This window comes from Lissotriton vulgaris, chromosome 5 (assembly GCF_964263255.1).
Source record: "Lissotriton vulgaris chromosome 5, aLisVul1.2, whole genome shotgun sequence".
Lineage (NCBI taxonomy): Eukaryota > Metazoa > Chordata > Amphibia > Caudata > Salamandridae > Lissotriton > Lissotriton vulgaris.
In genome coordinates this window covers 1,421,522,068-1,421,545,423 of record NC_141693.1, presented here as the reverse complement: position 1 = coordinate 1,421,545,423, position 23,356 = coordinate 1,421,522,068, and the positions used below count along the sequence as shown (strand labels likewise).

At 43.1% G+C, this 23,356-nt stretch overlaps 1 protein-coding gene across 1 annotated transcript in view; it reads right to left on the bottom strand.

Moving 5' to 3' along the window:
- Window positions 1-2,500: 2,500 nt before the first annotated feature.
- The window catches only part of LOC147712678 (adenosine receptor A3-like), a 56,351-nt gene continuing 35,495 nt past the window's right edge, over window positions 2,501-23,356 (bottom strand). The window contains exon 2 of the mRNA XM_086923352.1: window positions 2,501-3,629. Coding sequence (XP_086779478.1) covers window positions 3,005-3,629 — 625 coding nt within the window. The 3' untranslated portion in view covers window positions 2,501-3,004. The remainder of the gene's footprint in view (window positions 3,630-23,356) is intronic.

Genomic DNA, 23,356 nt, shown 5'->3' with positions numbered 1-23,356 from the left:
ACTAATTACTTACCAGTGATCTTCATTACCCATAGGAAAGTTCTCCTCCTCATAGTAGGTTTCCACCCTCCCTCTCTTACAGGACCCAATTCTACATGCTTGGAAACAACAGAAAGTGGAGCTTGTATTTACAACCAACAACTTTAAAACTTCTCCAGTCCATCTTGGTTTTGTGACTTCATGGAAAGTATAAAAGCAAATATAAAATAAGGAACGTTGTATAGTTAAATGTGATGGACTTGTCAATATGAGTCGTTTTGAATATGAACCAGAAGTTAGTTTTGTTGCACTCAATATTAAAAGTTACTCTGCTTTAACAATACATGAGGGGGCTGAGGAGGTTTGAAACCTCAATCTGGTGTCAATGTATGGTTAAAGGTATTGTGAGAAGAAGGGGTGATTGCAGCACCAGAGTTAAATGCCAGTTGCAGGATTTTCCAGATAGCCAATAATCTCAAGAATCTTATCAAGGTTGGTAGGATTGGTATTCTATTTTTTACTGCCCCATTTGAATAGAATGAGGAAGGTGCGCTGTGATTTCAGGTTGTGTAGGTGTGTCTAAGTGTGTTAGGTATGTTTGAGTATTAGTATTTTCTTCATTTTTCTGTATGTTTGTGTGTACATGCAAATGTTCGTATGTGTAGGTTTGTATATGTGTGTGTGTGTGAGCGATAGAGAGAGGGAGGTTGTGTGTTTTTTTCTTTACTTGTTACAGTGATGCAAACAGCTGATGGCCATTGAAAAGAAAGGGGATAGTATTTTCTCCTCCTGGTGGGGTCTCTAACCATCTGCTCTGCAATAAATGTTCTTATAATCTCATCCTGTCCTTTTGGTAATTTCATCAGCAGCGGTTCCTCTATGGGAGCGGAAGAGTGCCGCCCCCCTTCCCACCCAGCTGCAGAAAGCTGGAAAAACAAAATAGAAATGAAAAGATTGTATTACCATTTTAGTTTTCCAGCTTTCTGCTGAACTGAGAGGACAGGGAAGGGCCAGTGTGCCATTGCTGCTGATTGGCAGCAATGGTGAGTGGCCTTTCAGTGTGAATTGGGCATGTCGGTTTGGCCAGCTAAATTATTACGGCCAAACAGACATGCATAATTCAAACTCTTCATCCCTGCTGTCATAGAGAGCCAAGTTGGAGAGCAGATACAGGCCTTCAGTGCCCGCACCAGCCAATCCAGACAATTCTCTCATGCAGCATGAGAGCAGTGTCTGGATTGGATAAGGAGCTGCGTGACCTCGCGCTGGTGGAGTCGGGAGCTGGCTGGAGGAGTCAGGAGCCGACTGGAGATCACTGAGTGCTGCAGGCTGAAAAGGCACGTGAACAAAGCAAACACAAGGAGATGATGGACAGAGCACTGTAACTTTTCAGACACTCTTCCCGATTCACAGATCTGGGTTGAATCCATCATTGTTCTTTAGCTCACTTTGCCACACCAGTTCAGACACAGCTATATGCAAATCAGGCTTGACCCTTTGCCTCATGGGAACAGTCCAGCCCGCACTGCCAAGCCAAGACTTCCCTGGACCGTAAACAAGCATCCTGGGACCGGTTTCAGGCTAACAGCCGTCATCAGCCAGGCTAGCTTGAATCCAGTGGCAAAGTGAGCAAGGCGACCACGTCTGGCCCCTGCCTAGTACAGGACATGCTGCAGGCTGAAAAGGCAGGTGAATCTTTTTTTTCATTTTAAAATGTAAATGTTTATTTTATATTGTTACATTTTATCTATATTGACTCACATTTTCGTGGGTCACAAACTACCACCGAATTTCATGACCATTTTTGAAAAAGAGGCATAGGCATTTGGATTTAATTACATTTTCCGTGGTAAAAAAACAACTTTCACTAGATCCTGACAAATGTGTAAGCAATGTTGTTAACTATATGTTATAACAAACTAAAACTGGCAGGAGTGCAAGGTCACCTGCACGTGTTTCTGTGCACGAGAGTCTGTGATTTGGTAGACTGTGTGTTGTCGGTGTACATAGGTACCTCCAGGTATGCTTATTTGTTGTGCATAGACGTTTTCAACAGTCTTACTCTGTCTCCTTGTGCGCATGTGTCACTATAGGTTTCATGCTTTTGTGCGCTTGATAACGCAAAAGCCACTCCTATTGTCTTTGTCAATACTTGTTCATTAGTGTTTCCAATGTATTTACTGTTTTTGTCATTTGCATCCATTTCTATAAAAAGGCCGTGAGTTTGTAACAGGTATCCACAAAGTGTTTGCAGTCTTTCTATATGTTTTTAACCTGTTCAGGATGTATTCTTGTAGGCATTCTCCCACAGTATTGCTAAAAATACACTACGCCGTGCACTACACAGTGAAACAGAACACAAGTGTATTTGACTATTTCTGAATAATATTGTTTACACTTTGCTTTCTCCAAGCTCAAATTCCACTGCCCCGGCCTTTATTCTTGTACGGTTTGAATGCCAATGCCCAAATCTAAGGATATGATCTAAGTTGTGAACCGAAGTACTTTTAAAGGATTTGTATTTATTTTTATTGAATTCTTCATTTGAGTCTGGTGCTCACATTGTCTCACTTTGGTCTGCTTCAAATCTCCGTCAGGGGGCAGGCACAGGCGACGTTACAGTAGAGGCGCTTGCAAGACTGTTGTCAATGTTAAGTTAATGAGTGTTCCGTGGAATAGCCGTGCTTTCAGCCCTCTCGGGAACTGCGTGAAGTTTGTTTCGATGTAAAAGAACAGTGTGAGGGTGTTAACTTGACCTCCTTCTCCGGAGGGATCAAACTATTGATCGCTGAATGCACTTGACAATTCTTTTTTTTTCGTTCCAGTTTTTTTGCAAGATTTTTTTTGCCGCAGTTTTTATATAGCGCAAACTCGACCTGAACACTAGTTCCATTACACAAGGACACATTCGTTTTTGGTAGGCATGGGGAGATTAAGGGATTACGCCCAGAATCTGGGCTCTGAGTGCATCATCCACTGTCCATGTGAAGTAATCAACCACCGAAAGTCAATCCATAGTTCACAGCTAAGCTATGGGATCTAACGAGTTCTCTTCACTAAAACTCAAGGATTCGCCACCCCTCCTAAAGACGCCCTTGCAGACAATGTCCTTGTAGGTTTCTCTGAACTTCTGTATTTTGAAAGCATATATCACAGGGTTCATGGCCGAGTGGGCGTGAGACAGGAGGATGCTGCAATAAAGTGCAGAAATGAAAGCTTTACCCTGACAAATGTGTGGCCAAAAAAATAACAAACAATTGATGAGCGAAATGGGCATCCAACAGAGAACAAAGAGGAACAGGACCAATGCTAGAGATTTTGCAATTTTATATTCCCTGCCATAAAAAGTGCCGCTTCTCCTTGATGTCATGCTTCGGTTTAAGTTCTTCCGGAGCAGGTAGAATATTTCAAGGTACAAGCCTGAAATCAGAAGCAAAGGCAGGAGGACCCAGCCAAGGAAATTGAAGTAGAACATATAATCCATGCTCATCACAGTGGTGAAGCGGCATTGAATGAAGGAGGAGGCGTTTGCTTGTATGGTTGCACTGTTGTTCCAGCCAAACATCGGTACCAGTCCCACGACGAAAGATACTAGCCAACAGGCCAAGAGGCAGAGCCAAATATTTCTCTTAGTTGTCATAGTCTTGTACCTGTTGGGAAAAAAGAGTCTTCATAAGTACAAGAAAGTTATTCAGTACAAGTCAGCGTAAGTAAAACACCAGAATCATGTAGACTTAGGAAAAGTACAATGAGGTAGTAAAAGAAAGACACTGTTGGGATGGTGGTCCCCTCCGGCCCCTTTGTCTCAGTGAGCCTGTACCTGTTGACCTGTTGATGGCTACACTCACGGAAAGTGACATGATATAATATCTGGTTTTCTCTCCATCTTTGGCCACGACAAAGAATGAGTACAGCATGCTAATAAACAGGCATTGACAATATACAAATGGTAAAAGTGGGAGGAAACCCGATTTCCGCTATTAAGCTCTCATTGTGAATTTTGATATCCTACGTGGACCGTTAACTTTCTGGGTGGTGGGAGGGAGAAGGAATTACACCCTGGGCCATTATAAGTAGTCTAACGCTACCGAGGACTAGTTTCCCCCCAAATCTAGCATGACAACAACCCTCTCACTGATATCTTCCACCTGCCCTGAACAGGTGGAAAATGGCCGCTGAATTTTCCCTGGAATTGCAGAAAAACGACCAGAAAAAGATCACTTGTGATTACACTCGTAATTGCTGGATTTTGGTAGGGGCGGGAATACTAGCCACAGTTGGATAATACAGCCCACAGTGTCCTGCACCAAAATCCATCAAACTTGTAACAAGTGCCTTAGTGTTTATATTAATTTTAAAGTTGCGGAACAAATGTGGCTTTGGAGTGGCACAGACATGTTGAAGGTTTTACTGTGTTACTGGAATATTGTATTGAATTGCAGCATTTATATAATGCTTACTACTGCAATATGGGGCTCTGAAGTGCTTGTCTACATGGGTAGGATGTTACACCATGTATGGAAGTGTGGTGTCTTTGTCTTGGTCCTAATCAGAACGTGCTTTAGGTCATGTGTGATGACCTGTCTTGGTCCTAATTAGAACGTGCTTTAGGTCATGTGTGATGACCCCCTCAGGTGCAGTTATCGTGTCATGGGATGCATTGCTTAGCAATGTGATAGATGATTTGTGCGAGACAGGTGCACAGTTTATGTTTTTTTAGTAAACTCACAGCTTTGAGCAGCTCTCTAGGTCTTTTTATGGTGTTATTTATGATCATAGGCTACTTAACTGGTTACTTCACTGGTTGTCCATGCTGCAACATTTTTTTTAAAGTGTATGGTCCTGAGCAGCCATAGTTTGCAGGGAGAAATGCTGGAGAGATCTGTTGAGAAATACGTTGTTAATGTCATCCCATGTCTGCTTGATGTCAAGGAGAGGTCATAGTACGTAGCATTTCGGGACCAGCAGTGATGGACTAAATAAAGTCTTCCATTGGCCAGCTGCGTGTGGCAGATCTCTTCAGTTATCCCATACCTCTTCAGTTGCTGTGGACTGGTACACCACCGGACAATGAACATAATCCATACTAGTTCTGTTTTATGTGAGTGTAAAATTGTTAACCATTAAAAGTGAATTATTATGCAGCCTGTATGAACTACAATCAACTGCCCGATTGCTTTTTGGTATTGCTGTGGGCCAAGATGGTTAGGCATTGTATTGTATTAAAGTTGCATTTATACAATGCTTACTGCCCCTGACAAGGGATTGAAGTGCTTTACGCTGGTGATCCGGATCCAAGGTTAGTGGTTAATCCAGATGTTACTGGGATTAGTCCTGTTCTCTTATACTAACCATTCAATGCATTCACTTCAGTTTCGTTGCAGTGGTTTATATTAACAGGAGCAGGGGCGTTGCTTGGTCAGTAACATTGGGGAGGGGTTTCGTTTTTGCAACAATCAAGCTGGCATACAATATTAAAATACATAATAAGACAATCAGGGTGCACGAGAGTGGCTAAAGGGGAAGTGGAAAGGGAGACGTATGCAGATGGGTATATGGGTTAGAAGTGAGCGAAAACACAATATTTTGTAAAATAACGAACATTTTTGAGGAATTTTAGAACAGAGAGGGAGAAAGTTTGTGCATTTTTATCTGTGTGTATGAAACAATTCATGGTGAAATCCGACAGAACCCACACTACACACGACTGAAAACACCTGGACCTTACTATTTACCAGAAAATACATTTACTGGATGGGTGTAACACCCAACCCCTCACCCCCCCCCCCCCCCTTTCCGAAGCTACGCCCCTGAAGAGGGTGAATTGGTATTATTAGGATGTAGGTATCATTTTCAAAGAAGAAGAGGTTGTGATTTTTGGAATGAAACGAGGGCAATTGGCAGAAATACAGTAATAAAGAGTAAGGCAAAGTGGCATGTGACTTAAAGTAGGCTGTGGTCAGAAAGAGGAGGCAGGCAGAGGATGGAAAGTATAGACAGGGGCACTCGTGAGAAAGGAAGAGGAGAGATTTTCATGCAGGGTTTTGGGAATACAGAGGAGACTTTTCTAAATACCATACAATTGGAAGATAAAGAACTGTAGAAAGAAACAACATTATTTGCATAGGATATAATAATGTAATTGGTACTTTGATACGTACTACAATAGGCAAACAGTCTATCCACTGCCAAGCTACCACTAGTCCTCTGCTTCATCAAAGACAGCTAATCTGGTCAAGGGTTGGAAATGTAAGTTAATGGCTGGATGCATATATAGGAAACCTTCAAGAGCTTTAGCTGCACTGGAAGGAATAAATAACCTAATGATAATAGCCACATGAGGAAATATACAGTATGAACCATCCAAACATCGAAAATGAGATTTGAGACCCGGGGCAGTAATTTTGCCTTTAGAACATGACAAAATGAGTGTCTAAGACTGAATCTCTCTTCTTGCTTGAGGCCCTGCCCAATCTCCTCCTAACCCGCTCTATGAGGTTTCATAGGGTGGGCCACATTGATAAGCAAAGCAGCTTACACAGGAGCTGAGCCTGTGAGTCTGGTGAGACCAGTCCAGCTCTCAAGGAAAGTTGGGGAATGGGAGGTGTTTATATCATAGCACGTCACACTCACCTAAAAATATAGGGGCATATTATCAAGACAGGCGATAAAATTATCACCGCTTTAGCGGCAGAAAACTACAGCTAAAAAGGCGATAATGGTCTTGATGATATGCTCTATAGAATTCCAATTGAAGCCCATGTTAGATGTTCTTCACATTTAACATGGGCTTCAATTGGAATTCCATAGAACATATTATCGAGCCCATTATCGCCGTTTTAGCGGCTGTTTTTGCCGCTAAAGTGGCGATAATTTTATTGTCGTTATTAAACGAATTATGTAGCGCGCGCTGCATCACATTTTGCGATGCAGGGCACGCTACAAAATTCGTTTTATTAATTAAATTGTTTACTTACCTCCAATTATCCATATGCTGGTTTTTAGCAAACCCCCACCCTGCCCCTGTCCCGCCCGCCTCTCTGTCCCACCGCAACTCCCTCCATGGGCCGCGGCTGGTAATCAGCAGTGTCAGCCGGCACAGGTAATAGAGGTAGGGCAGTGGAGTGGGGCGGGAGCAGGGTGGGGTGAGGGGGAAGTCAAGAGATGATGTGAAAGTTAAAATTAAATAAATAAATAAATAAAACCACTTACCTTGCGCTCACTGCATCGCCGACTCTGTGATGCAGTGAGCGCAGGGTAAGTGGTTACATTTTCATTAAAATTTTATTTCACCTATCCCATCGTTTGTCGGCTTCCTCCCCCACCCTGCGCCACCACACCCACCGCTATTACCTGTGCCGGTTACCCTGGTAATCACGGAAGGGCACAATAAACTATGCATTGGCTAAGGAAGAGCAAGAAGGAAAAAAACTAAAGATTTTGTAGAAATAAAGTAAAAGGGGAAGGAATGGGAAGCAAAGGGAGGAGGAACGGAGGGGAAGACCCCATGGCAGGGCCATCTTAACAACATTATAGGCCCTTGGGTAAAGCAGTGCACTGGGCCCTGCCCACACAACCACTCACAGGAATAAATACTTAAATTATCGATAAAATAAACTTATATTTATTGGTACAACAAACAAAATATCAGTGTTTTGAAATTAAAAATAGATCAGCATGGGGCACCTATGCTCATGGTGTCCCCGGGCAACTGCCCACCTAGCTAAGACGGCACTGTCCTGTGGTCTCTGTGCCCACATGAAGGAGGTCACTTTCAGCTAGAGGTGGGCGAGCTGTCAAATTTACAGGGAGAGTCGAGCCAAGGGTCAGCTCGTATCTTGAAGCCCCTGCATGAGCCTAGCCCTGAAAAAGTTTGCTATGTAAATCACACAACAAGCATCATGACGTACTCATGTGTACAAATTATGGATCTGCTATAGATAAGGTGACGGACAATATAACATGGTGGGTGCGACTACCTCTTTCAATGGCAGGGAGAATATCCTTTATTAAGACGGTCCTTTTATCGAAATTCTTATATTTATTTGTTAATATACCTTATCACCCTGGGAGATTTTTCTTTAAAATACTCACAACACAATTAACACGACTCATATGGGGAGGGAAACAGGCGCAACTAAACCTCGCAACATTGATGTTACCGTCCCATCAGGGGGGGGTTTGAAGTCCCTAATTTAGAATATTACTACTATTGCGCTCAGGCACACTTTGCTGCCTATTGGTTCCATCCACCTCCGTTTATGCCGCACTTAGCGGTTGAGGATGGATGCATGGCCCCGACATTACCCTCTGGTTATCTGTTCATGGCATTGAAAGACAGGGACCGTGACCCGCCAACGGTAGATTGTACCGTGGCTGCTTGGCGACGTATTGCTAGCAGATTGGAGGCCCCAATAATGTACTCTCCTAGATTGCCTTTGGAAAGGCACCCTACGCTGCAGGTTATGTATGAAGGGATATGTAGGAAACTGCTTGATAAGCTCCACTACACCACTTTGGGTGAACTTTATGTTGGAGGACGGTTTCGCTCCAGGGAGAAATTCTTTGGAGTGCATGCACCCAGTACTATGGACCTGTTCCTGTACATATGGCTACGGCAAAGTATTAAGGTTGCTACCCCGGAATTCCCTACAGAGCCGATCACCCTACCACCTCTACATGCACTTTTACAACCTGAACCTCCCAAGCATGTCACGTCCCTGTTGTACAAATACATACAGAACGCACCACCTTCCCGGGTCCCGCTTGCTAGTATAGAGTGGGACAAAGATCTAGAGACCCCTCTGATGGATGAGCAGTGGGAATTTAGCTGCATGCAGATGGAAACAGTCACAGCTAGCAGCCGACTAAACTTACACACTATAAATTCTTACACCGACTATATCATACTCCGGTCAAACTACATAAATTCCGCCTACGGGAAGATGACAAATGTGCAAGATGTGGAGGGGAAGCGATGGATTTCCTTTATTTGGCATGGCTATGCACACAAGTATTGGAATACTGGCACCAGGTATTCGAAGGTATGTCACACATGATAGGGATGCAAATACAGCCGACCCCATTGATAGCTCTCCTGGGTAATACCCAAGACGTAGGTACAGTTTACAAAAAATATCTTGTGTTAGGCCTGGTCTTGGCAAAGCGTCATGTGGCCTGTAGGTAGGGCAGGGGCCACGCTCCTAAGTTCAAGAACTGGATACAAGACTAAACCACTTGGCAGGAACATTTGAACTGTTATGCTGAACTTCTGCCCCTGAAATCATGACTAAAGTATATATGGGGACCTCTGACTGCATACCTCTTAGCACAAGAGTCAGACATGGATAAAGATCAGGAGGTGGAGGAGAGTGAAGCCGGGATAGAGGCAGGGATGGTTGAGTGCACTCTGCTCCCTCCGGATGGGGATGCAACTCTGGAACCCTGAAGGCTGAAAGTAGTGAAAGGGTGTGTGACAGGGGTTGATTGGGTACATGGCTTGAATTTATTTAACATAAAGATGAGATGGTAACTCTAAGTACTCAAGAATTGTGAATACGGAACAGCCAACAAATGACACTATCAACCTTTGGCTCTCGAAATAGTGTGTGTTTTATACCCTACATCGCATGATGTTGCAGATGGTCTGTGGGACTGAATCTGTACTTGTTTTAAGAACTGGGCGGGGGAGAGGTAGTTTGTTTCAGTTTAATCAAAAACGCTTAACAAGGGTATGTTTACGAAGAAACCAAGATGATGTAACTGATAATTGGCTGGCTGCTGACATATCCTCTATTGTTGTAACATGCAAGCAACCAATAAAGGTTTTTGAAAGTAAAAAAAAACTAAAGAAGACATAGTACTTCATTTCCGGGCATTATTGCAAATTTCAGTACAGTCAAATCATATTTGTCAGCCAGTCTACGCAAGGAATCAAGGAGATGAGTTTAGAATAGTAGAGATTTGCAAGTTGTTAGAACTTCCTTAAGAAACAGTGATTGAAGGAGTGTGGTGAGGCATTCAAGAGAGGAGCAAGTAGAGAGTGGTTTGGTTGAAAGTTTCTTGATTTAAGGTGGGTGGGGGGTGCTAAGGATTTAAGGGAGAAATGTGCTCATCAGAAAGGTTTTAGTTTCCATTTTGAATGTTGAGGTAGAAGAGATTCTTTTGATGCTCGGGGGAGAGAGTTACAAATTTGTGGTGCAGCTCCGGAGAATGCGCTATCAAATCTTTTTTTCTTGCTAAAGCAGAAAGGTGTTAAGATTAAATTGTGAGTCTGTTTCCACCTGATAAAGTGAGTTTCTGTGCTAGGTATCAGGGTGTCTTATAGTGTAAGGCTTTATGAGTAAATCAGGCCATCTTTACCTGTATTCTCGCTTCATTGGGCAACCAGTTGAGTGCTTTCAGGTGAAGCGAAATGTGGTCAAATTATCTAGAACCTGTGAAGGGTCTTGCAGCTGCATGGAGGCAAGCTTTTAAAGGAGCTGTGGAGAACTTTGGAAGCCCTGATAGAGTTGTACATCCGTATTCCAATCTCGAGATAACTAGCGCTTGAACTGCAGTTTTTAGGTCTGGGGACTCGATGAATCGTTTCATTTTTCTGAGATAGATGAGGTGAAAACGGGCATTTTTAGCTAGCATGTTAATGTGTGTTTGCATGTTAATGTTCTTGTCAAGCGTGAGCCCAAGTGATTTGGTGAAGTCTACTAGGATTGGGTACAGTTTAAAGCAGTGATCATCTTGGTCCAGTCCAAGATGATCACTGCTTTTTTGGGGGGGTGAAATTAGAAGGATTTCAGTTTTTGGCGAGTTTAGCTTAATGTGGTTGGTGGTTAGCCAGTGTACTGTCTTTTCAAGAGCATGATTCATCAGCTTGATCTCTTCAAGGGTGGTGACCTTGATGTACAACTGTGTGTCGTCTGCGTACATATGGAAGGAGATCTTCGACTGTCGTAGTAAAACAGTTAAGGGTTCGATGTAGAGGTTGAATAGCATAGGGGATATGGTGGAGCCTTGTGGTAGTCCTAAACGATTAGGAGATAGAGGAGATAGATTCTTTTTCACCATAAACCTTTGCGTCCTGTTTTCCAAGAAGGATTTGAACCATTGAAGGACTGTGCAAGATAGTCCGATCCTGTTTTCTAGCCTCTCAAGAATTTTGCAATGATTAACCATATCGAAGGTGGATGAGAGGTCGAGTAGCACTAGGAGGCAGGTTTCATTCCGGTCGAGTGCGAGTAGGGCACCATCTACAATGTGTAGAATAGCGTTTTGGTGCTGTGTCCAGGTTTGAATCCAGATTAGCAGTCGTCCAGTAGCTTGAAATTTATGAGGTGTTGGTTTAAATGCTATTGAACACATTTTTCCAGGCCCGTGGCTATATTTAATTTTTTTTTTTTTTTTTTTATATTTTATTTTTATTTCCACAGTTCAGCAATATCAGTTAACAAACACAAATCGAAATGGGATCCAGAAATACAAAAGGAGCTAATTCAGCTAATGTAGAAAATCAAAGCATTAAACAAAGTAAAGCCATAAATCATACATTCATGCATTCATATGAGCAACAAAAAGCTCCCAAATATTAATTCCTAATTTACGTTTCGTTGCCCCCTTTATTGAATGCAAACTTAATTCTAGATAAGCTAATCGATACATTTTAGCCCTCCAAACCTTGAACCTTGGTGGCTCGGGGGATAGCCAGTACCAGGCTATACAGCCGCGGTCGGCTGTAGGAGTTCCTACAGGGCGGAGACGTGGGGAGGGGGAGGGGCAAGATGGGCATAGTAATGTATGGATTATAAAGTTTAACAGGTAAGTGAACATATAAATAAATAAACGAATTTCGTTGCACTCACTGCATCGCATTTAGTGATGCAGTGCACGCAACAAAATTCGTTTTATTTACTTATGTTTACTTACCTGTTAAACTCAGTAATCCTTACATTACTACCCCCCACCCTGCACCTTCCCCTCCCCACGTCACTGCCCTGCAGGAACTCCTACTGCTGATCGCGGCCGCGGCTATACATAAGCGAGCAATAGTCATTGCTACAAACAATAGAAATCGATGTTTGTAAAAAACACTCCCTCTTGGGACTAGTCGCCCCAGCCCTAGAAGCATTAAGGCTGGAGTGATATTAAACGTAGACCCTAAAATAATGGATAGAAAGATTTCAATGTCATGTAGGAACTTATTCAATTTAACACAGCAAAAAAAATATATATGTACCATATCAGCATTGTCGCCCCCGCAACGAAAACATTAACCATCATAACGATCACCCCACTTTTGCATACGTGCAGGGGGTATAACACAATCTGAATAAAGTTTTGAAAAATTGTACTTTTAAGTTTGCTGATAGGAAAACTTCCTTTGATCTTACAAGTGCATCTTCAATTGATTCATCAATTTCAGTTTCTCTCAATGGCAATGACCATTGTAAATTAGATTTCTTCAAATCATCCTTTTTAAATGAAATCAATATTTTGTACAACACACCTATTTTGCTCTGAGATTTAATAGCTTCAATCAACGGATTAGAGATCAAATTTAATTTTCTATTGAACCAAAAATCCTGCATTTGAAGAAACTTAAAAAACTGTGATTGTGGTAAATTATATAAGTTAGCCAAGTCTCCATACTGTTTGATAAGTCCCCCCTCGTCATATAAATCTCATAGCTGGAGTACTCCCTTATCTCGCCAACCACCGGCGACCCTGTCACAAAATATTGATGGGAGCAATTTTGCCGCATTCATGGGAGTATAATAAGACAGAGCTTCTAGGTCAATTAATTTACGTACTTTCCTCCATGTTTTAATAGCTGCATCCAAAATATTAAACCTAGTCCTTTTATAGTAACTCCCTTCAATTTCACAAAATAAGCTATGATTAGCCTCTATTCCTAAAACTAAATAAAAAATAGAACTGGTTTGCTGAGCTGCATCCATCCGCTCCACACAATAATACACCCATTTTTTGTAGAAAACAAACATAATAATACAGGACAAAATCAGGTACTACTAATCCCCCCCCTTGCAGTTGGAAGTGACATAAATCTCATGGCTCTACGAGGTTTCCCAGGGGCCCATAAGAATTTGGAGCAGAGTGCCTGTAGCTTCTGCAATTGGGGTGGCGATATTTCTAACGGTATTGCTCTGAACAGATATAATACCCGTGGGAGAATATTAATTTTTAGTATGTTCGCTCGCCCAATCAGAGTAAAATGTAGCCTACCCCATCTCTCCAAAGAATCTGAAATATTACTACATAATGATCCCCAGTTTGCGTCTACTACTGCGGTCATTGAGGCCCTAATCTTTACACCCAAATATGTAGCTTCAGCCACAACTCTTGGCTCATTTGATACCACAGTAACAGTACATACAAGTTGTGTTTTAGTGACATTCAACTTATAGCCCGAGATCTGACCAAATTTCCAAGCTAACCGTTCAATTTCCAATAATGCGGTAGCCGGGTCCTCAGATGTGACGGCAATATCATCCGCATAAGCAAATACTGTATAGGGGATGCCACATACCAGAAAGGGCTTAATTAACTGACTTCTAGAAAGCATTTCTATGAAGGGATTGATATATAAGGCAAAAAGAAAAGGAGAACAGGGACATCCCTGTCTCGTACCTCTAGTAATCTGCACTATTTCTGAAGTTTATCCCATTACCGCTATTCTAGCTACCGGTGAAACATATAGAACTTGCAATGCGGTCATGAAACTTTTCCGAAATCCCACACTTTCCATTAATGTCCATAAATACTGCCATTCTACTCGGTCAAACTCTTTTTCTGCCACTAGCAAAATCAGCCCTCATTCTCGCTTCTCTACTTCTGCTATATCAAACAGAGTAATTACTTTATGGGGATACACTTGAAAAGAATACAGGTACTGGCACTGGCCAACAAACTGTGTGAAGCGAGCAACATTAAACCACATAGACCATGATGCATGAGGTAATTCAGCTGTGACGTGTCAGCAGGGTGCTCCAAATCCATTTGACTAATTATTTTATTAATGTGTGATATTGTCCCCCGTATGAATCAATGCTGATCTTGAGATACCAAGGAAGCTATTACTTTGGAAAGACGATTAGCTAAGATTTTGGAGTATATTTTACCATCACAATTTAAAAGTGAGATAGGGCGATATGAGCCAGGTAGCTCTGCAATTGTGGCTCCATCCCAAGACATTGGGGCTAGCCTGATTTGAGCAGCCCTAAACGTGACCAACATCATTTCCTTCAAATACTCAAAAAAACGTTTATATATCTGCCGCCTTGGAATCTAATTTGAGGTGCTCCCGAAGCAAAGTTGGTGTTATTTCCACTGCCCCCCCTTGTTGACTGGTGTAGAGATCAGTGTAAAATTGTTGGAAAATAGCTAAAATCTCTTTTGGCTCTGACCTTGATATCCCTGCCTTGTCCTTTAATGCTACAATGTTACAACTAGCTTCATTCATACGCAGTTCAAGAGCTAGACATCTCCCAACTGACTCCCCGTATTCATGACATAATTTTCTATGAGTAAGATAATTTCTTGCAATCTCCTTATCCCAAACCCCCGTTAATTTAGCCCTTTTTCTGGCAACCTCATTCTCTAAATCGGAAATATTGCCTTAATTTGCAATACCGTGCATCAATTTCTCCTCTGACTGTTTCAGATCCAAGTAATAGCTCTCAAGCTCTCTTTTAAGTTTTTTTTGATGAAATAACCCAAAACTCAAAACCTCCCCCCTAACACAAACTTTAAAAGTATCCCACACTATGTTGATGCTGGCTGAGTCCCTGTTATTGTCAAAAAATTCCATTAGCCACCTGGACATATGATCTATAAAGTCGTCGTTAACACACAGCTTCCGGTCAAAGGAACATTTTTTAGGTCTACCGATTTACCCCCAGCGAGACAGTGTTAATACAATAGGGGGATGATTGGATGAAATTTTGGGGTAAATATGCATTCCCGCCCTAGCCAAAACAGCGGTGCCTAAATAAAAATAATCTAGCCGCACCATCTATTTATGGGGAAAGGAGTAAAAGGTATATCTGGGGTCTGCCGGGAATAGTGTGCTCCATGCATCGATCAGGCCATGGTCCTTTAATATATTAAGCAAAGCCTTAAAGACCTGTGGTTTTTGCCCTTTATAACTTTTTGATCCTTCCACAAAATCTTGACTAGTTAAATTAATGTTCATGTCCCCACAATTAACTAACGGGGTAGGCCATGTTGCAAGATCTATAAGCAATTGTTTCAAAATTGCTGCTCCGTCTAAGTTTGACCCATAGATATTACATAAGGTAAGGTTCCTAAATCGCCCGCGGAGCTCAACTATAGCCCAGCGACCTAATTTGTCTGCTAATTTTAGGCGAGCAGTGAAAAAGTTCGTTTTTGCTAAAATGGCCACTTCCGAGTCATTACTGATTGTTGCGAGGAGACAAGGACAGAGAAACACAAATCGGATAATAAATAGTGTTTACTCCACGGTAAATGCATCTCTTGAATACAGACAATGTCCGATTGAATATAACCCAATTCAGCAGCTACCCTCCTTCTTTTATTAATATTATTTGAGCCAGAGACATTTAAAGAACATATTCGAATATCGCTAGACGCCATCAAACATCATACCAGTTTTCCCAATAAATTGCACAAGTCTAAACAGTAAGTTTACCCCGCAATAAAATGTTGTCGCTTTTTTGTTAACTTTTTTATGCTGAAACTGTTAATTTTTTCCCCCCATTTTTGCCCCACCACCGTGACCTCCCCTGCCTCCCTCCTCCCCACAACCCCAGAACCTCCCCTCCCACCCCACCCTTCCCTTTAACAAGACTTTAGGACTTATGGTCCTGCAGATGCTGGATGCCAGATTCCCTAACCTTGCCCACAAGCCAGCAAAACAAATATCCTCATACCTGTAAAGGAGAGAAAAAAATCTATAAAACAAACAATCATTAACCATGATACATTATCTCCAGAGTTAGGAAGTGAAAGAAACTACAAGAGAGCGCTAGATTGGAAGACAGCAGAACATAAAATCTGTAGTCAAGACCCGACTTTCAGTCAATTAACCAATGCATTGCTAGATGCTGTTTAAAAACTCTTAAGCAAGTCCAGCTGTAGTGAAATATGGTGTGCGATCCTGATATATGATCTTTAATTTTGCAGGATTCATTAAATAGACTTGCACCCCTTTAGCCTGAAACAGTGTAAATAATTGACGAAGCTGCCAGCGTTTTTCCATAGTGTATGTGCAGAAATCAGGTCTTACAAAAACTCAAAGCCTGGACCAATTCTCTGCTTGTCCGGGCGGGCAAGTTTGAAAACATCTTTGCGGGCCAAGAAGCTATTAAAAGAGATTAACAATGCCCTGGGTCTGGTTTTACTTTGACCATAGGAATCTCCCACAGATTGTCCTGTACATGCTCGAATATTAAAGGGGAACCGATGCACTCTCTCAATTTCCCTGTCCCAATCCCATTTGCTTAATTCTGGAAAAGCGTTCTTAAATAAATCAACTTTAAATTTCCGAGCATCTTGGCCCTCTTTTCCTTCTGGCACTTGTAGAACCCGCAGATTATTTCTGCGCGCTCTATTTTCAAAGTCCGCTAAATTCCATTGCGTATCCTCCTTTATCGCCTGCAGATTCTGTGACTACTTTCTGCTGCGCAACTTCGTCTTCTAAATTTGAAACACGGGACTCTGCCTCATTGAATCTAGATGTGAAATCTGCCTGTGATTTTGCTAATCTGCTAACCAAATTCTGTAGTTTTCGATGAAGAGTCTGAACCCTCTGGCTTTCTTCTCTAGTTTCATCGCGCAAATTCATTATTGATTCATAAATCATTGATACAGATATTTCCCCATCCAAGACCTCGGGGGACCCATCCTGAGATTGGTGCTGGGTGCCGTGTTTGCCCTTGTTGCTAGCCTTTTTTTCTAAGTTTTTTACGAACTGTAGATGGACTGCTTTCAACTATGTCCACTGAATCATCCAAACATATACTACTATGAGGGCTGCCCCATTTCATATTCCTATGCTGAGCATATTGTAAAACTAAGTCCTCGCAGGATGAAGGTAGTGACTGTTCTGACATGGAGTAAAGGTCGCCAGATTCCGCATCCTGTTGTGTGCTTTGGCCTGCCCCCCCTGCTGGTATCTGGGAGTCATTATCATCATCATCAGAATTTCCATCGTTGCAAGTTTGTTGTTTGCTTTGTTTGTCTGAATCGATAGTTGTAGGCGGGGGAGAGTTTGCAGCCACTATCCAAGCAGGATTAGGCATTGTTACTGTGTGAACTGTTGTCCTCTAACGCTGATACATCCGTTCCTGCGTTTATCACCATTAAGGTAGCCTGTTCCTTCTCAGTATTAGACTGATTTTTAGCCCCTTTAGACTTGTCTTTTGCAGCAGCAAAAATTGCCGGTATAATTTTATTTTTTTTCACTCCTCCTGTTTTTACTTTCACATTGTCCTGCACACCATTTTACATTTTTAATGTTTGTTTACGAGGTAGCCAAGCTTCTGCTCACCCCCGGGGGGGGGCTCCATTTTCCCCTTGCTCCTCCGTTATTCATGCCTTCCCCCTTGCTCCTTTTGGAGGCATGGCTCCTGGACTCTCCCCATCAAAGGTCTCGTGATTCTTTTCCCCAGCGGGGACAGAGGGAGTGGTTAGAGCGGTCAGAATCAGTCTCCTCTCCGCACCTGTGAGCCGCTCCTCACACGCCCACACCGAATCAGTCCACCGGCAGCAATTCCTGTTTTCCGCTACTCCGCAGTAAAAAGCTCCACAGCCGTCAGAAGCCGTCAAGAGCTCGCTCTACTTTCTGCATTCCGCTTTTCCGACCGCTGCTGGCAACCGCTACTACCGCTTCTGCCGCCACTGCCGAGATATGTTTGTCGGTAAATGCCTACGAAGATTTTGGCATTCTCGATCCGGCGAATCTTTCTCTCTCGCGTCCTCCCCTTCCTTAGTCAAAGTGGCTTGTAGGTTGAGCAGGGAACGGTCATCCTACGCGTCCACTCGCGTGGGCGCCATCTTACCTCTGTATCCCAGGCCCGTGGCTATAATAGGAATGTTGGTTATTGGCCGGAAGGTATTTGGGTCAGAGGGGTTATCTGAAGGTTTTTTCAGTATAGGGGAGCCTTGACCAATTTTTAGGCAATTCGATATGGATCCTTGCGAGAGATAGTCTATTAAATCAAGCACTATAGTTTTTTGTACAACTGTTATTCTGATGTCACATATTTGAAAGTACTTTTTCACTCAATAATCAAGAATAAAGAGTTTTGATTAAATAAAATATTTACCTAAGATCACACAATTTAAGTGGGGAAGCTGTAATTACCTAAGGTTTCTGGTTTCATTTTGTACGAATCAGCCAGAAAATGGGTATCTATTTGCCTTCCCTTATGTTTGAAACCCTTCTGGATGAACGAGCGCTTTACAAATACCTGTTATGTTATGTTTATGTTTTTACCTCATTGTGCATTTTTCTGAAGTTCTTTTTTTTTGATTTAAGGATTTTTATTGAAAAAAATAAAGTGGCATATACATTGGCAGTTTTACAACAGTGCTGAAGAGAGAGAGGAAGAAAAAAAGAGAGAGGGGGGGGGAGTTAGTGTGGCTTCTTTAAATGTTCGTCGAGTTGTTTCCACATGTGCTCTTGGGGCGTGTGTTCTTTCGAGAGGTTGCCCGTGATGTTGTCTGCTCCTCTTAGGAAGGTGACCCAGTTGATCCATGTTTTGAAGTTTGCTTTCGCCGTGTTCTTCCAGTTCGTTAAGATTATCTTCAGGGCTGCTGTCAGGAGCAGGTCTAGGAGGTCTCTTTCTTCCCTGCCGTTCAGGTTTGCTGTTACATGCCCTGTCGCTAGTGTCACATAGTTTAGTACTAAGTCTGTTTGGAGCATGTCATTTATGAATGCGTTTATTTGGGCCCAGAACCTCTTGACTTTGACGCACCCAAAGATAAGGTGTTCAAGTGTGCCCTCCTCTTTCTGACAGTTCCAGCACTCGCCTGAATCTGCTATTCCGCTTTTGTGGAGTCTTGATGGGGTCCAGTAGGCTCTGTGGAGAAGCCAGTATTTTGTTTGTGCCAGTTGCGGGGTGATCTTGCTTTTTGTGGCTGAGGCCCACATTTGCGCCTGTTCCTTTTCGTTTAGCTGTCTGCCCAGGAGTGTAGCCCATGAGTTTGTTGTCTTCTTGTTTAGAGACAGGGTCGTCGGGGCGAGCAGTTTGTAGATCTTGGCGGTCTGGTGTCCCGCCGAGTTTAGCATTAGCACGTACTTGACGATATCCGGTTCTTCTCGGGTTAGGTTTGCTCTTGTTATGGCAGACCTTATTTTCAGAAATGTGTATAGCTCTCTGTTGGGGAGGTTGTGTAGTTGTTGTAGGTTTGAGAAGGTTAGCTGCTTCCCCTTTGTTTCTATTTGTTTGGGAAGGCTTATCCCTTTTTTGATCCATGCATCATAGTCTATTACTGCCCCTTGGTATGATATTTTTGTGTTGTACCAGATGGATTCCCATGTTGTACCTCTCAGTTTCTGTGCCATTCGCTTGTCCACCTTCATCAGCGCTTCTCTGGTGTGCTTCAATATGGTGTTGGACCATAGGGGGTGTTTGTTTGCAGTTAAGATCGCTATCGGGTGTAGGCCTCCTAGGAGCTCGCTTTCTAGTTCCAGCCAGACTGGTTTGTAATGTTGTGTTCCGTCGATCCATGCGAATCCTTGTTTGGCTAGGCAGGCTGTCTGGTAGGTTTTGAAGTTTGCCAGGTTGAGACCACCCAGTTCCTTCGCTAGCCTCAGTTTGGGTAGGCTAATTCGTGGTTTTTTGTTTCTCCATAGGAAGGTGTTGATCAAGCCATCTAGTTTTTTGTGGAAGCCTTCCGTCATTTGGATCGGTAGCATGTTTAGCGTGTAGTTTATTGCGGGTGTGATCATCATTTTTATCGTCTCTATCCTTCCCCACCAGCTGATGTATTTTGGCGACCACAGTTCTAGTCTGTCTTTGACTTTTTTTAGCAGGGAGTCTTCGTTGTGCTGTATCGTTGATGTTAGGTCCCTTCCGAACTGTAGGCCAAGGTATTTGAGTGGTTTCGTTTGCCAGGCTAGGCCGGAGTCTCCTAGTACAAGTTTGGTGGTGTGTATGTTCATTGGTTTGCATTCCGATTTGTCCTTGTTGAGTTTGTATCCGGACGCCGCTGCATATTCCCCTATTGCCTCCATTAGTACTACGATCGACGTTGCTGGCTTGGTGGTGGTGATGAGGATATCGTCCGCGTACGCTGCCAGTTTAACTGTCTTCTCTCCGATCTTGACACCCGTTATTCCCTCATTGTCTCTTATTTTTGCAAGCAGTGGTTCAAGTGCCAGTAGGAAGAGACCAGGTGACAGTGGGCATCCTTGCCTGGTTCCTCTTTCCAGTAGGAGCGGGTCGGATGTGCTCCCGTTGACCACTATTTTTGCTCTCGGTTTGTTGTACAGGGCCATTGTCATTGCTATGTACTTCTCCCCTAGTCCAAACTTTGTCATGCAGTTCCTGAGGAATGGCCACGAGACTCTGTCAAAAGCCTTCTCCGCATCCAGTGCTATCATGACCGCCTGTTCATTGCTCTGTGTTGTGTGGTTGATCAGATGGCATAGTAGCCTTGTGTTGTCTTGCGACAGCCTGTGTTTGATGTAGCCCACTTGTGAGTTGTGTATGATGTCAGGTAGAATTCTATTAAGTCTGTTAGCAAGCACCTTTGCATAAATTTTGCAGTCCACATTTATGAGTGATATGGGTCTGTAGTTTTGCGGGTATTGGTGGTCTTTACCTTCTTTGGGTATTATTGTGATGTTTGCCTCTCGCATGGTGTTCGTCATCTCCCCTTTCCTTATGCAGGCGGCGTACGTTTCCGATAGTATTTTCTTGATGTTGGGGCAGAAGGTCTTGTAGAACACGGCGGAGTACCCGTCTGGTCCTGGGGCTCTGTTCCGTTTTAGCTGATTGATTGCGGCTTCGATTTCGTCTTCCGTTATATCCGCCTCTAGGGGTGCCTTCTCCTCCTCCCTGAGTTTCGGTAGGTCGATGTCTATTAGGAGGGAGTGGCCCCCGTCTTTGCTCAAGTTCTTGTCCTCGGAGTATAGCTCCTGATAGTACTGTCTGAAAACCTCCAGTATGCCTTTGTTGTTTTTGTCTGTTATTGCTGCTATTGTGTGCTTCCTTTGCTTCCCTTTGAGGTAAGATGCCAGTTGTTTCCCTGCTTTGTTCGCTCTGCATAGATTCACCGACTTGAACTTTGTTAGCCATGAACCTGCTCGTTCGCTTAGGATTCTGTTTAGCTCGTATTTTTTCTTTGTGAGCGTGGTGAGTGTGTTTTTGTCCGTTATGTTTGCGCAGTGACCTCTTTCCAGCTCTTCTATTTCCCTCTCTAGCTCTGAGATCTGCTTATTCCTGCTTCTGTTCATTCTTGATTTGATGTTTATCAGTTTGCCTCTTAAAGTCGCTTTGAGCGCTTCCCAGATGGTGTCCTTCTCCACCTCACCATTGTCATTGTCTTCCAGATAGTTATTTAGTGCTTCCTCTATTTCTTTTACATTGTCTCTTTTCTGTAGGATGTCATCGTTGAGTCTCCACCTCCTCGCTATGCTTTCATTGTGTTTGCCGTTGAGGGCGAGGGATATATGTGCATGGTCAGAGATGGTTATTGGGGCTATCTCTGTGTTCTCGATCAGGTGCGTGCGGTCGCTGGACATCAATAGATTTACAAGCCCTTCGCACTACGAGTGTGTCCCTTTTTGTGAGGCACCGGCAGCACAATTTTCTGCTCCATATTTACAAGCACAGTAAAAGCCAGGAAACAGCCATAACATTACATGTGTTACATCGCATGGTTTTACAATGCGGTTATTACAACTACAGCATTGTTAAAATACGAGCCATTACATTACAGGTCGTTTCAACCCTTCCTGCACATAAACAATTATCCTGTGACGCAGGCATCCTTGCACCATGGCGCAAGGGTGCCTGCATCGGTGCATGGCAGCAGTTTGTTCGTAAGCACAGGGGGAAGCGCAGAGATGCGACATATTATCGTAAATATGTTGCATCCCTGTGTTTCCAAACTAACACAATGCAGCAAAATGACGTGCTGCACCACGCTGCGTTCGTTTATTGTTAATTTGCCCCCTAGTGATTTGCCCATAATGACAGGATGCTGAGCCAATGGCGAGACTCAAACCTGGATCCCCACTTCCAAAGTCGGCAGATCGGGCTGTAATGCCACATACTGGTTGCATGAATGGTGGTAGACAGAAGCCACATGAAAGCTTGGCTCGTTACTGGCTCGAGGTTCCAACAGGACCTCAAACTCAGCCAGAGCCCGACTTCAGGCTCAGGTGTGGCTTAGGCTTTCAGTGCTAGCCCACTTCTACTTTCAGCCAAGGACCCTGCTGTCCTGCAAGCCAGTCGGTTACCATCCTTGACGTGGTCCTATTCTGCCAATCCAAAGAGCACTGGAGGCCCTCACATGGCAACGCCTGCAGCACGATACTCCTCTTCAAGGCAGAGTGCTTCACGTTGGTGCAGGTGCTCCACTGTCTTTAAATCACATCATCACATAGGCAGAGAATGGGCGCAGGAAGGTGTGGTGCCAGACAATTGTTTTTCCTTTCTCCTTATCTTTTAGTAAAAGTTTAGGTGCTGCTGTTCACATTGTTCTGTTATATAGCTCCTTTTAGCATATAGTTTGTTTTTTCCTAGGGGTATTATTGTTAGCTCATTAACAATTAACAATGAAATCCCAGCTTTTGCATTTGAAATGCTATCTCTACCCTTTCACCAACTGGGCCGGATAACCCCTGATTTTCTGCAAGAAAAAAGGCAGAGAGTCAGGAACTAAATTTTATATTGCATTTCACATATCTACTAACTGGTAGTTTGACATTTAATACCAACAGCATGTTGCAATGCACGGCTTGTAGTTTTGCTATTAATCCTTCCATTATGGATACAAAACCCTGGAACGCAAAGTGTGTTGGTTCAAATGCCAGAAATGGTAGAAGGTATTTTGCATGACATGGAGACACATGGTAGCTGTGTTTTAAAAAGACTTCTAGTTTAATTCAAAAACTGCTTGTTTACATGTAAAATCACATCACACAACTCTCTCACCCATACAGGAAGATACAGCACAAGTAGCTAACACAGTAAAGAGGGAGGTAGAGGACTTAAAGGACTGCTCTTTACACTGTGTAAACTGACATAAACATACAAGAAGTACAAAGGGGCCAACCTCTTATTGAGTTAGCATACATTCATGCACTCATATACAATGATGATCTTTCACATACCTACTGTGGTATGTTTCATCAGTAGGTTCCATGTCT